The 11,602-nt window shown below is 39.0% G+C and overlaps 1 protein-coding gene across 1 annotated transcript in view; it reads left to right on the top strand.

The window, feature by feature from the left end:
• The first annotated feature begins 640 nt into the window (after positions 1–640).
• Positions 641–11,602, top strand: part of TBX18 (T-box transcription factor 18) — a 37,232-nt gene continuing 26,270 nt past the window's right edge. The window contains exons 1-4 of the mRNA XM_072642731.1: positions 641–1,549; positions 3,210–3,432; positions 5,887–5,988; positions 9,481–9,652. Of these exons, the coding sequence (XP_072498832.1) occupies positions 1,225–1,549; positions 3,210–3,432; positions 5,887–5,988; positions 9,481–9,652 (822 nt within the window). The 5' untranslated portion in view covers positions 641–1,224. The remainder of the gene's footprint in view (positions 1,550–3,209; positions 3,433–5,886; positions 5,989–9,480; positions 9,653–11,602) is intronic.

Here is an 11,602-nt window from a genome sequence, read left to right as displayed (position 1 = left end):
GGGTTGTGGAGAAACACTTTTTAATAAAGTGGTGTTCCATTTGGGATCTGCTTGGTTTCAATCTATAAGAGCATAAGATGATTGGGGATATAAGCTTCTGATCACCTAAACTTAAAGGAATTTACAATTCTCCTATTCCACACGCTCCCACACACCATAAAACAGGTTTTTTTTCAATCCATTGAAAAGAAATCTTGGTGATGGTGGGTTCCCTCCGTCCCTCACCCAGCCTCCCTTTAATGTATGTTCGTGACCAGTTGCTCTGGATCTAAGTGAAAAGTTTCGCAGTGCCTTTCACTTGGAGGATTCCTAGTATTACTATCCTTTAAACTTTCCCCTAATCAAACCAGGCGGTCTTGCAACCTTCTGAGATAGTAGGAAAGGGATCAGATGTTTGACCTATACGTGTGGGTGTGGAGGTAGGGGAGGATGGAGTAGGGACCTGGGGAAGGGCTGGAGACTGGTGAGATGGGGGAAATCGAGGGGGCATCCGTGCTGGCCGTCTGACTGAGCCAGGCTGCGGCGCATGGAAGCCCTCCACTTTTGCAGCCTTGTAAGGAAATGGGCCCCGGCTTCCCCCAGACCGAGCCTCGGGGATTGGTGGTTGAGCTGGGAGATTGACAAGAGTTCTGGGGCTCCACCCCGCCCCCGCCCCTTCCCAGCCGCTTTATTGACACTAATGAGCAAGTTCTTCCCACCGCTCTCCTGCTTGGAAGTGCTGACAGATCAAGGCAACAAATTTCAATTACAAGCCTTAATTTGTGTCCGCAGAGTGTTTTTTACCCATGTCAGTTCTTTCTGGCGCATCAGACAAGGCAGAGCTTGGAGGAGAAGAAGGAGGTGGGGGGTGGCAGTGAAGACTCACATCCCTGGAAAAAAAAATAGGAAAAAGGAGAGAGCTCGCAAAAGGATTAATTAAAAACAAAACAAAACAAAGACAAGTTGGCGAAGGCGCTGCCGATGACTCGGATTTAAGGAAAATAGGAGAGGAAACGCCAAATTTGTTCTTGCCAGCGGCAAGGAGGGCAGATCTGAAGCTGTGGGCGGCAGCGCGTATTTTTGTTTTGTTTTGTTTTGGGGGGAGGGAGGAGGGGAGAGCGAGTGTGTGTGTGTGCGTGTACGTGTGCTTGTGTGTGTGTGCGCGTGTGTGTGTGTCTGCGCGCGAGTGTGCGTGTGTGTATATGAGAGCTGGGAGCGCCACGCGCGTGTGCTGGGGCGGCGGGGATGGCCGAAAAGAGAAGCTCGCCCTGCAGCATGCTGAGCCTCAAGGCTCACGCTTTCTCTGTGGAAGCGCTGATCGGCGCCGAAAAGCAGCAGCAGCAGCAACTGCAGAAGAAGCGGAGGAAGCTGGGCGGAGAGGACTCCGCGACCGCCGCCGAGGGAGGCGGTAGCGGCAGCGGCGGTGGCTCCGAGAAGGGCTCGGTGGAGGGAGCCGAAGGCGCCTCTCTACCGCCGCCGCCAGGGGCCGGAGCCGGGGCTGGCGCGGGGTCCCTGTCTGCCCGGAGCTGCGTGGAGATGGAGCGGACCTGCGGTTCCCGAGGACCTGCCGGTGAGTCCGCCCCTTGCCCACTTCTATCTCCAGCGGAGCGAAACTGCACTGGACCCCAGGAGAGGCAGTCCCTGATTCCCGACCCTAGTAGGGTCTGCTACTGACCTCAAGGCAATTCCCGGGGGGCAAAATGCCCAGGCTCTGGGCCTCCGGCGGCTAGGGACTACTGCGGGAATATTTCTCTGCTCAGCAGGTTTCATTTGGGTTTGGGGGTAATCAACTGCAGGGAGGAGGGCTGCACTGCCTTCTCTGTCCCTAGCTCCCCCCCAGCTGCGGCAGCTGAGATGCCTGCACTCCCACACGCGCAGCTATTTACACCCGTGGGTGGCAAGGCACAAGTAAGTGTCTCAAAGTTACGAATCAAACTTCCTCACTCTTCACTCTCATTCCAAGGCCCGCTGGTTGATTTGATTTGATTTGATTTTTTTAACTTAATTTGAAAACGTCGCCTTGGCCTCTAGGCTTCTGGCTCACGCTTTTGTGCAGCCTTCTAGTAGACGCCCTCGTTTATTCGGTATCTCTTCCCCCCGCCCCCACTACCCCAACCCATACCAGTGTCGCGGCCCATCAGAGATGCTCCTGCTTTCATTTTAAAGCGTTCCCCCACTCCTAAGCAAACAGCGGGTTATTTTCTTTCTAATGTCTTTTAAAACTGACGTTCCAACTTCCTTAACTGTATAAATTGACTATAGAGAAACTCAGCCAAGAGGGAGATAGTGTTTTCATATGATTTCTTGTCTCTGGCTCGCACGGAGGACTCGTTTTCCGCTTTTGTCCTGGAGCCTTTTGGGGACTGGAAAAGGTGCCCCGGAACAACAGGTTGGTGCGAATGGTCGGGAACTGAGCTTTTATCAATATTACTATTTTAATTTCATTGCGTTCCTTGAAATCAGGTATGGCCAGCATATTTTGTGGAAAAGATCGGGAGGCAGGAAATCCTTCTTGCCGTCGTAACCAGGGTTGATGAAATGGATTTTGTCAAGAGGGGCCGGTAGGCTCCTGGCCAAATTTCAGTGGGATTGCGGGGTCGCGGCGGTTTGTTACCATCTGCTTTCGGGCCCGGGCTGGGGCAGCGCTTTGAGGAGGGCACGGCTCAGCGCGATCAGGAGGGGACTGGGATGATTGATCCGTGCGACTTTCCTGCTGCTTTCTCTTGCCTGGCAGAGGGTAAGGATCTCCAAGTGGCCGGCGCTGCTGCAACTTTGTTTTCCATCCCAAAGCCTGCTTGGTTTACAGCTGGATGCGAGGCCCGGTTATCTCTCTCTATTGCACCCTAGAAGCTCCCTTCTTGGCAGGCATTTTCTAGTTTCAGCCCCAGTGTGGAGATCCCACCGCAGGCCTGTGCCGGCGGCTCAAGGACTAGGAAGGTAGTGAGGGCCCAAGGCTGGGCCTGGGGATTGGAGAAGTATGTCAGGCCTGGCATTGCACCTCTCCCGTCTTTGAGGGAGGCCTCAAGCAGCACTTTTCAGATTGTCAAATAGTGAGGGAAGTGAGGTTGGGGGTTAATGTGTCACAGAAAACAAGGGAGGATATCCACTTCTCTCTTGGTTTCTTTAGGGCACACAGGTCACAGTCTTGTCTCTAGGGTCTGCCTCCATTTCTCCACCTTTTTCTCCCTGCCTCGGTAAACTATGTTCAGTAACCTCTCTCTCTTTTGCAGGCGGCTGTGAAGACGGTTTCCAGCCGGGTACTTCCCCGGCGGTGTCCCCGGGAGCCTCTCCGAAAGGGTCTCCAGTTCCTCCTCCTGCCCCTCTCCCGGCACTGCCTCAGTCCGGGTCCCCACTACCCTCCCCACAGTCACCCCGGGTGGATCTTCAAGGCGCAGAGCTTTGGAAACGCTTCCACGAGATCGGCACAGAGATGATCATCACCAAGGCCGGCAGGTAAAGGTCCAGGCTGTGGAAAGACCGATCCTCTTTTAATTTTAGTAAATCAGTTGGAGAAGGCACAAATAATGGCCTTCAGGAGTAGGGCCACCTGCCTATGCGGATGCCCTACTGTGGCACCTTGATTAGAACAGACGGTCAGGAAGAGACACAGACAAATATGTTCCATATCTATCCCCTTTTTGCCTCTCTGTGAAAGGGGGGGGTGGGCAGAGGCAGACAACTGGAGCTGCCTTAGCTATTGAGTAGAGTAGTGAGTAGTAGCCTTTGGGAAAGCAGGCTTAATAAAACACCACTGAAATCCAGAAGAAAATAATTGTGACCTAATGTAGAAAGCTATTAGCATTCAGATTCACCACGGAAATTAACTTTAGGTGTAGAATTCTTCTGTGCAGTTTTCCAAAGCCCTAGAACATGTGAGGAAGCTCTACCTTGCAGCACTTTTTGGCATTTACTCTTTCGACTTCCAATCCTGGGGTCTTTCAGTTTTGAAATTCACATTTAAGGTTACCCGTTCTTTCTATATCATCCAGTTCTGTTAAAAAGAAAGTGTGAATTAAGATTGGATTGTGATGAAAATAAATTTGAAATTCAGTAGTAAATTGTTAGCAGTTTGAGCTTAGATCGTTCCTATATTGATTGCCCTCCCCTTTGAATTTGCTCTTCTTAGTAGGTAGATGTGGGATCCTCCCCAAAGAAATTTTCTAAATTACATGAAATCAGTAATGCCATCAAATTTTTTTTAAAGAATAAATAGATTTTTTTCAGACAGTTTTTTAATAAGCTGTAGAGATTTATACAAATGGTAAGCAAGGCCTAAAACTTGTAGTATATCCCTCTAACCATATAAAATAAACTGATTGGTATTCCAGGCAATGAAAGCACAGAAGCATTTGGAGTTTTAAGTTTCCTATTCATTTAGCACAGTCCCAAAGTCTATGAATAATACGTTTTCTTAAAAGGAACCTCCCCCCTCCCAACTTCCAGTGGGTACACATGGTAAAAACCTGCGCAGCATAAAAGTATCCAAACTTATTAGAAATTACAAAAACATATTTTATTGAGTCCATATGCTTCTTTCTACATTTTCAGAGACTTTTTTTTTTATTAATGATCCAAATTCACTCTTCAATAGCACAAAGTAACATTTGTCTTATGTAAGGTCCAGGCAAAGAATTTTTCTATCTTACAGGTGCACTGAAATAACACTAAAAATGAACTAGCCAGTCAGTACTCTCATGCCTAGTTAGAAATAATGGAGTTTCTTTTCTGTAGATACATTCCTTAATTACATTCATATTTTAGGTAGGGAAGACTATTTAGTTACTTAGTATTAAATAGTTGTTAAGAAGTTAAGAGTAACCAAAGTAAGATTAACTGTAAGAGATCTTGGATATAAGCCATAGCAGGAAAATATTTTATTTTAAAATTTAAAGTCTTGATTTTTTTCTTTATTTGACTCAAGACTAATTATATAGTCCATAATTTCTTACTTTTGCTCTCGAAAGCAATCACAACTTTAAAAGATGAGTTATATGGCTTGAATATTACAGGATAGTGGCATCCTAAGGAGGCAGATAAATGGAAAGTTTTCCCAAATGTTGTAATTAACCAATTATCTAGTTATTCATGGTAAACAAGATTATACTATTTTGGTTTTTTGTTGTTGTGAGGATTTATTATTATTTTGGAAGGGTGGAGTGGGTGGTATATATACCTTGTATTTGGTTTCTGCTTTCAATAAAGAGGTTTTACTATACCTTTCAAACTTCTAGTAACTTTTGTTCTTCACCTTTAGCACGTTGCAGACAGGAAGTCCTGTCTCAATAAAGAACATATTGTTTCGGGTAGAGCATGGCACCTTGGCTCCTTGTGGCTTTTTATAACCTTTGTAAATTTCACATTAGAATCTGCTTCCTCTACTTCCCAGAATTTAAATTCTCAGTCTTCTATTAAATATACTTTCTTGTTTGTGTATTTGTATAAAACATTCTGCAAGAACTTTTGTCAAAACAAATCCATTGTTAACTTTAGTATAAGCTATCCCTAACTTTACTTTTTTGCCTTGAAATAAAAAGGTAATTTCAGTAAACTTTAGTACGTGTACATGGCATATCAGATTGCATCTTGTAAACCACTTTTGATAAGCGCCATTTTTTGATCACTTGGCATTTATTTGTACCAAAAATAGAGATCTGAAGAGACAACTTTGTTCAGCTCGCAAAATTCCCTTTTTCTGTACTCCACATCCTTCTTGGTAGTATATGGGGATAGAAGGACGGAACTGTTTGATTTTTGTCTTTTTTTATTCCCAATGCCTACCAAGGTTTCTGGCACATAGTAGGTATTTAGTACACCCTTGTCAGATTGAATTGAATTGATTAAATAAACATCACCATGCTCATTCCTTTAAAAAACAATAACTTCTTTCCCCCTTTTATTGTTATGTAGGAGAATGTTTCCTGCTATGAGAGTGAAGATCTCTGGTCTAGATCCACATCAACAGTATTATATTGCAATGGACATTGTACCAGTGGACAATAAGAGATACAGGTATTCTTAATGGCCATGCAGATGAGCCCAGAAACTGAAATTTCATTAGGAACAGAATTTGTGACACGCAGTTGATTGTGAATTTTGTTTTCAGTGGTTTAAGAAATTTTTTCATTTCCTCATTTTAGAGTCTAAAACCTTGTCCTAGGGCCAGGAACAGGACGATCATGAATTTCCTAGGACAGTGCTTTCTACATGTGGTGCCCATTGCCTATGTAGATGAGGGCTCTTTGTTTTGTTTCACTTTGTTGGATGCTATCATTCCTCTGACTCCATGAAAGATATTTAATAGGGAACATTTTTAGTGCCGTTTGGTTTCCTGTTTAAAATCTCCACACAGACCACTTTGCTTTTTAAATTAGCTTTCTATTTTCATTTTAATTTTTGGAGTAAATGTTTGAATAATGCAGATAAGAACATTTGCATCTTAGTGACCCTACAATGTTCATTTAGGATTATTTTCCCAGATTTAAGTAAACCTCAAGCAAAAGCAGTATCTTTTTGGTATATTAAATTGAATTTGGGACAGCTTTTTTAAAAATATATTTCTACAAATTTCCAAAAAATACTTGTGGTTTCTGTGATTTGCTACCAACATATGTGCTGGTAATTATAAAATGCTCTTTGATTACTTTTTTACTTTAATTGTTTAACCTAAATAATAACAGAAAGTAACACCATTAATTTACTGACACTTGAAAAGGCCTACAAAACTAGCTTGTTCTCTTCTTTCAGGCAACAGCACAGTTTTAAAAATTACTTTTTATAAAATCTGAGCTTTGTAGTTATTTATAAGTACAATGGACCACCAAGAAGGCTTAGAAAAGGTCATCTGGAACACAAATTGAAATTTTGTGTATGCTCTATCAAGTTTAGTTCCAAATTTCATGGACAATATATTTTTAAAATTTTTTTCTCATGAAAGAATTAGAAAGGCCACAAAAAGTTACCATTGGATGCTGAGATTTTTAAGAAGTATTTACTAGCATAGGAGATAATTGTTTTTAACTTTACTTGCTTTCTTTTTTCCATTTTGTATTTTGTGTAAAGGACCAGAATGGTTCAAAAAACAATCTTACTTTTAATGGGTTGCTAAATGAAATTAGGTTTGGGTTCCATATAATTTTATTTTCAAGTTGGATCAAGTTGGATAATTTATTGAAACAGCTGAATGGTGTTAGAAGAGCAGACAGATTTTAATTAACAAATGGAAGTATAGAATATGAATGCAGTGGATAATAGAAAAGTCAGTTTTATTGATCTTAATTTTTATTGTAGCATGATTCCATTTGTGTTTTGTGGATAAGTAGTATTTCTGAGAATTTTAATCTAAATCATTATAGATTTCAAAATAAACTTTAAAGATACACATAGTGCTAAGAGTGACTATCTGATTGTGTCAGTCATAAAAAACCAATAAAGTTTATTCTTTAAATGAAGTTTTTCTAAAATCCATATCTGAAACTGAGTTTTGTCCTAAACAGTATTATATAATGTAAGGTGAACTAAAAGAAACCATCGATTTTGCTTTTAAATCAGCTTTCTCAAATTAATTTTTGGTTAATTTGCTGAATGTAAATTATTCTCTAACTTTAGATAGGAGCAAAAGAGTAGTAAAACAAGAAACAAACATTTCAAATAAAAAAAAATAAGATGTCAAATGCATCGTTCCCTCACATTTTAGAGTATTTTAGCTCCTGTGTTACTGAACAGGAAAATATTGGAATTCAGTATTTAGATTTACAAAGTTTGACAAAGAATTGTAAAATGCAACTTTGCTACTATTAATGGGGATTGCTTTTCAAAATAGTTTAATATGTATGGCTTTTCAGGTTTTTTACAACATGATCGTGGTTTTACCTCATTTGCTAATAATCTAAACCATCCACAGTGTCATTCATTTTTTTCTTATATCCCTCCAGAGCTTATATCTTTTTTTTTCTTGGTTGCAGCAATATTAGATGTTCAAAATTATATAATAGATTCACATTCTAAATTTTAGAATGTTATTTAGAGAGTAAAGAACATTGGTGCTTTTATGCTCTGGTATAAAATGAACAGAGAAAATTAGCATATAAGAAGAACTATTCAAAAGGCAACTTCAAATATAGTAATTAAAGCAAGACATAACTGTATAATCATTAGGTATATTTTTTCTAAAGAGAGGGTTATGGGACAGAAAGAACATTATAATTTTAGAAGAGAAATGCACTAAAATATGTGAATTTATTTGAAAGTTGTCATTTCATGCAAATGAAAACTTTTGGAAATGTTTTGTATTTTTTGAGTAATAAATTGATGGCCTATGCATATAGATATTATTTCTGATAATATTTTAAACAGTTCCTTGGAAATAACATGATGCATTTGAGAAATAAAAAAGAGCTAAAAATCTACCTCTACAGATAGTTTGATTTCTTCCCCTCTCCCCTTTTCCTGAATTCATTAATAAGCCCAGATCCAGGTTCTAAAAGAGTGGTTTTTAGATCAGTATCAGTAAATGATACCGTCAAAGTCAGGAATGGATTGCTTTTAAAAAGATGAAGGCTAATTTCATATTGTTAGTTAATTTCACCAAATAACCACATCTGTATTTTGATATGATCCCAAAGAGAATTGGTATATTTCTCTAAAAAATATTCAGTCAACTTTAGGGGTTTTTCTTGTTATTTTCATAATAGTGTACTTGGAAGAGTACAATTTGAAAATTATTTGAAAGTGTTCCATATTTGGGGGAATTGTTTTCTAGAAGTAGTTCTTTGGTTAAAAACTTGTCATTAGTCCATAGAAGTATGGAATCCTAATATAGACAGGGAAAAGAACACATATAAAGTTCTATATTTCATGAATATGTACAAGTTAAAAAGACTAAATAAATTATGTTTAGCTTATATAATATTATAGCATTTAAAAAACTCCAAATAACAACCATCGGGGAAGAAAACTATAACTGAACTTTTCTGATTATTGCCTCCCTTCTCCTTCCTCCCCCCAACCCTGACCTCTGCTATTGCTTTAAATACCTGAATGTAAAGAGATTCCAGAAAGAAAAATGTACTATATAAACTGACAAGCTTTTCAGATTTTTTTTGAGATTGTGCTAAGACTGTAGCATAGTCTGAGGGGATTATTTGCCTGCATCATGCAAGCATCAGTTCTCCAGACCAAAAAACCATGACAAAATCACTGTCATTGTCACAATTTCCAAATATTAAGATGTTCAGTATCCAGTAGCTTGAGGTTGAGATGAATTAAAGAGTTGGTACCTAAGAATCAAGGCATTTGCCCTTTTTGTTGCATGTGTATCAAGCTCATTGCTACTAAAAGCTTCCACCAAGAGTTTCAAAAAGTACAAAAAAAAAAGTGTTTTATTTTTAACTGGAATTGATTGAAGAAGAGGGAAAATTCATTTTTGTTCTTACTGCATTGGTGCCATTGTTGATCTCACATTTGACCCAAATTGCTGTGGCATATATTTCTGTTCCCTGCTAGGTATGTTTATCACAGCTCCAAGTGGATGGTGGCAGGTAATGCTGACTCACCTGTACCACCCCGAGTTTACATCCATCCTGATTCACCAGCTTCAGGGGAGACTTGGATGCGGCAAGTGATTAGCTTTGACAAGCTGAAGCTTACTAACAATGAGTTGGATGACCAAGGACATGTGAGTGCCTTGCCTTACTTAACTGAAGCAAGGAATTGCTTTTCTTTCTACACAGCGAATTGCTGTGCCCTATTTGACTGAAGGCAAATGAACTGTTTTCTAGTCTTCCTGTTATTTTGCTAGATAAAGCAGCTATCCACAAGTCATGTAAAATTTAAATTTGTTTTCTTCAAATGGCAACTGTGGATAGACAGTCCTTAGATGTTGAGGCTGAATTTTGTATTTTTACCTGAAGAAAAAGAAAAACCAATTAGCCCTCCTTTTCTTTTTAACCACAACATTTGTCTTCAATACCATGAGGTGCTAATTACTGCACTCAGAATATGAACAGCATGGGAGCTGGGTCGACTCAGATAATGATTTATTACATACCTTATGCGCTGAGCTCCTTTCCCAGCTGAAGTTCATTACTTCACAATAACTAGCTGAGACTTATGCTGTTTGAGTGTTCTGTTTGCAAGCTCCAAATTATTTAGTTATGACATTATCTGATGTGACAAAACGTGCTAAGTTAATATTTCTTTTCTTCTTTAAAACTACTGAAACATGATACATGTGAGTCAATCCAATATCTGTCTAGCTTTGTTCAGTGATAGCTCTGTTCTTGACACTTTGGCAAAAACAGCAAAACAAAAAACGCTAAAATTAAAAAGAATTTTTTTTTGGACACCACTGTTGTCAACAAATATAGTAATGCTGTTCATTTGTGGGTCTCCTTTCAGAACAAACACTGAATGCTGTGAGGAGCATTCTGATACATGACAAGGACATGTTTGAGAAAGGATTGGGATGCCTTCAATCCTGTCCTAACAAATGCATATTAAAATAACGCTGCTTGGTTTCAGAAAGGAATGAGGAAAAGTGAACATCTTTGATAGCAAATTATGGATTATTTGGTATAGAAAAATCTCACAACTCCAAACCAACACAAATCTTCAAGGAATGATAGTTTTATACACGGGATGATGGGAACAGGATATGATTTGTAAATCACAGATTCTTGTGCAGCAGGCCTTTAAAAAAGACATTCTTGTTGAGCCTAATAAAAACTTTGGGCCCACAATTGTTTTACTTATTGATTGATTTTTGGTTGCTTTGTGTGACTTAGATCAAGCCCCTATAATTTCATTACTAAATTTTCTTGTCAAATGCTGAATTTTATTATTTGTTTGCCTTATTAAAAAAAAACTCAATTTACACAACCACGTTAAAACAAATATTCCTCATTTGCCTATAGTAAAATGTATTTTTAAAAAGAGTGTTACAATTTAATATGCAGTATCAAAGAAGGTATACTGTGGTCATGCAACTATATTAAATTTTACGAACATTTAGGTATAATATATATATACATTAAAATTGTATTCATTGTAGCACAGTTTAACTTTTATTCAAATGCGTCTAATTTTAATGAGTTCTTCAGTTTAAGAACAGGTCTTTCAAAGATATAAAGAAGCTGAAACTTTAAGTTATTGCCCTGTAAAATCCAAGTTCTCTTCTTAATCCTTAAAAGGTACATAATATTTCCAGTGTCATAGGTTCAGTTAGAACATTGTTCATGAAGCTGTGCCATTTAAAAATAACAGTATTCTTTTTGCTTTATACTTTTCAGTTTAGAAATAATTAATAATTTAGCATTCAACTAAGTCAAACAGCACATTAGCTTAGTCATACTGAACTGGAAGTGGCATATTGGATTCTTTTACAATGTTTTGTTTTGTTTTTTTTAAAAAGGCTGTAAGATAAAACCTACTGTTAAATCCAGATGTTTATAAACATTTCATTCTTCATTACTAAGAAAAGTGAACTGTATCCATCAAAAACCCCCACCCAGAAAAGGGTCCTTTCCAATGGAAGATTTCTCTTAAAGTTGTGCAATGTTGCATGCAAAAATGTAGAATGTTACTCTGAAGGGATTTGTGGACTTTAAAGTTCAGTGGGGAATAGTAA

This window comes from Notamacropus eugenii, chromosome 2 (assembly GCF_028372415.1).
Source record: "Notamacropus eugenii isolate mMacEug1 chromosome 2, mMacEug1.pri_v2, whole genome shotgun sequence".
NCBI lineage: Eukaryota > Metazoa > Chordata > Mammalia > Diprotodontia > Macropodidae > Notamacropus > Notamacropus eugenii.
This window is presented reverse-complemented; position numbering and strand designations above follow the sequence as displayed.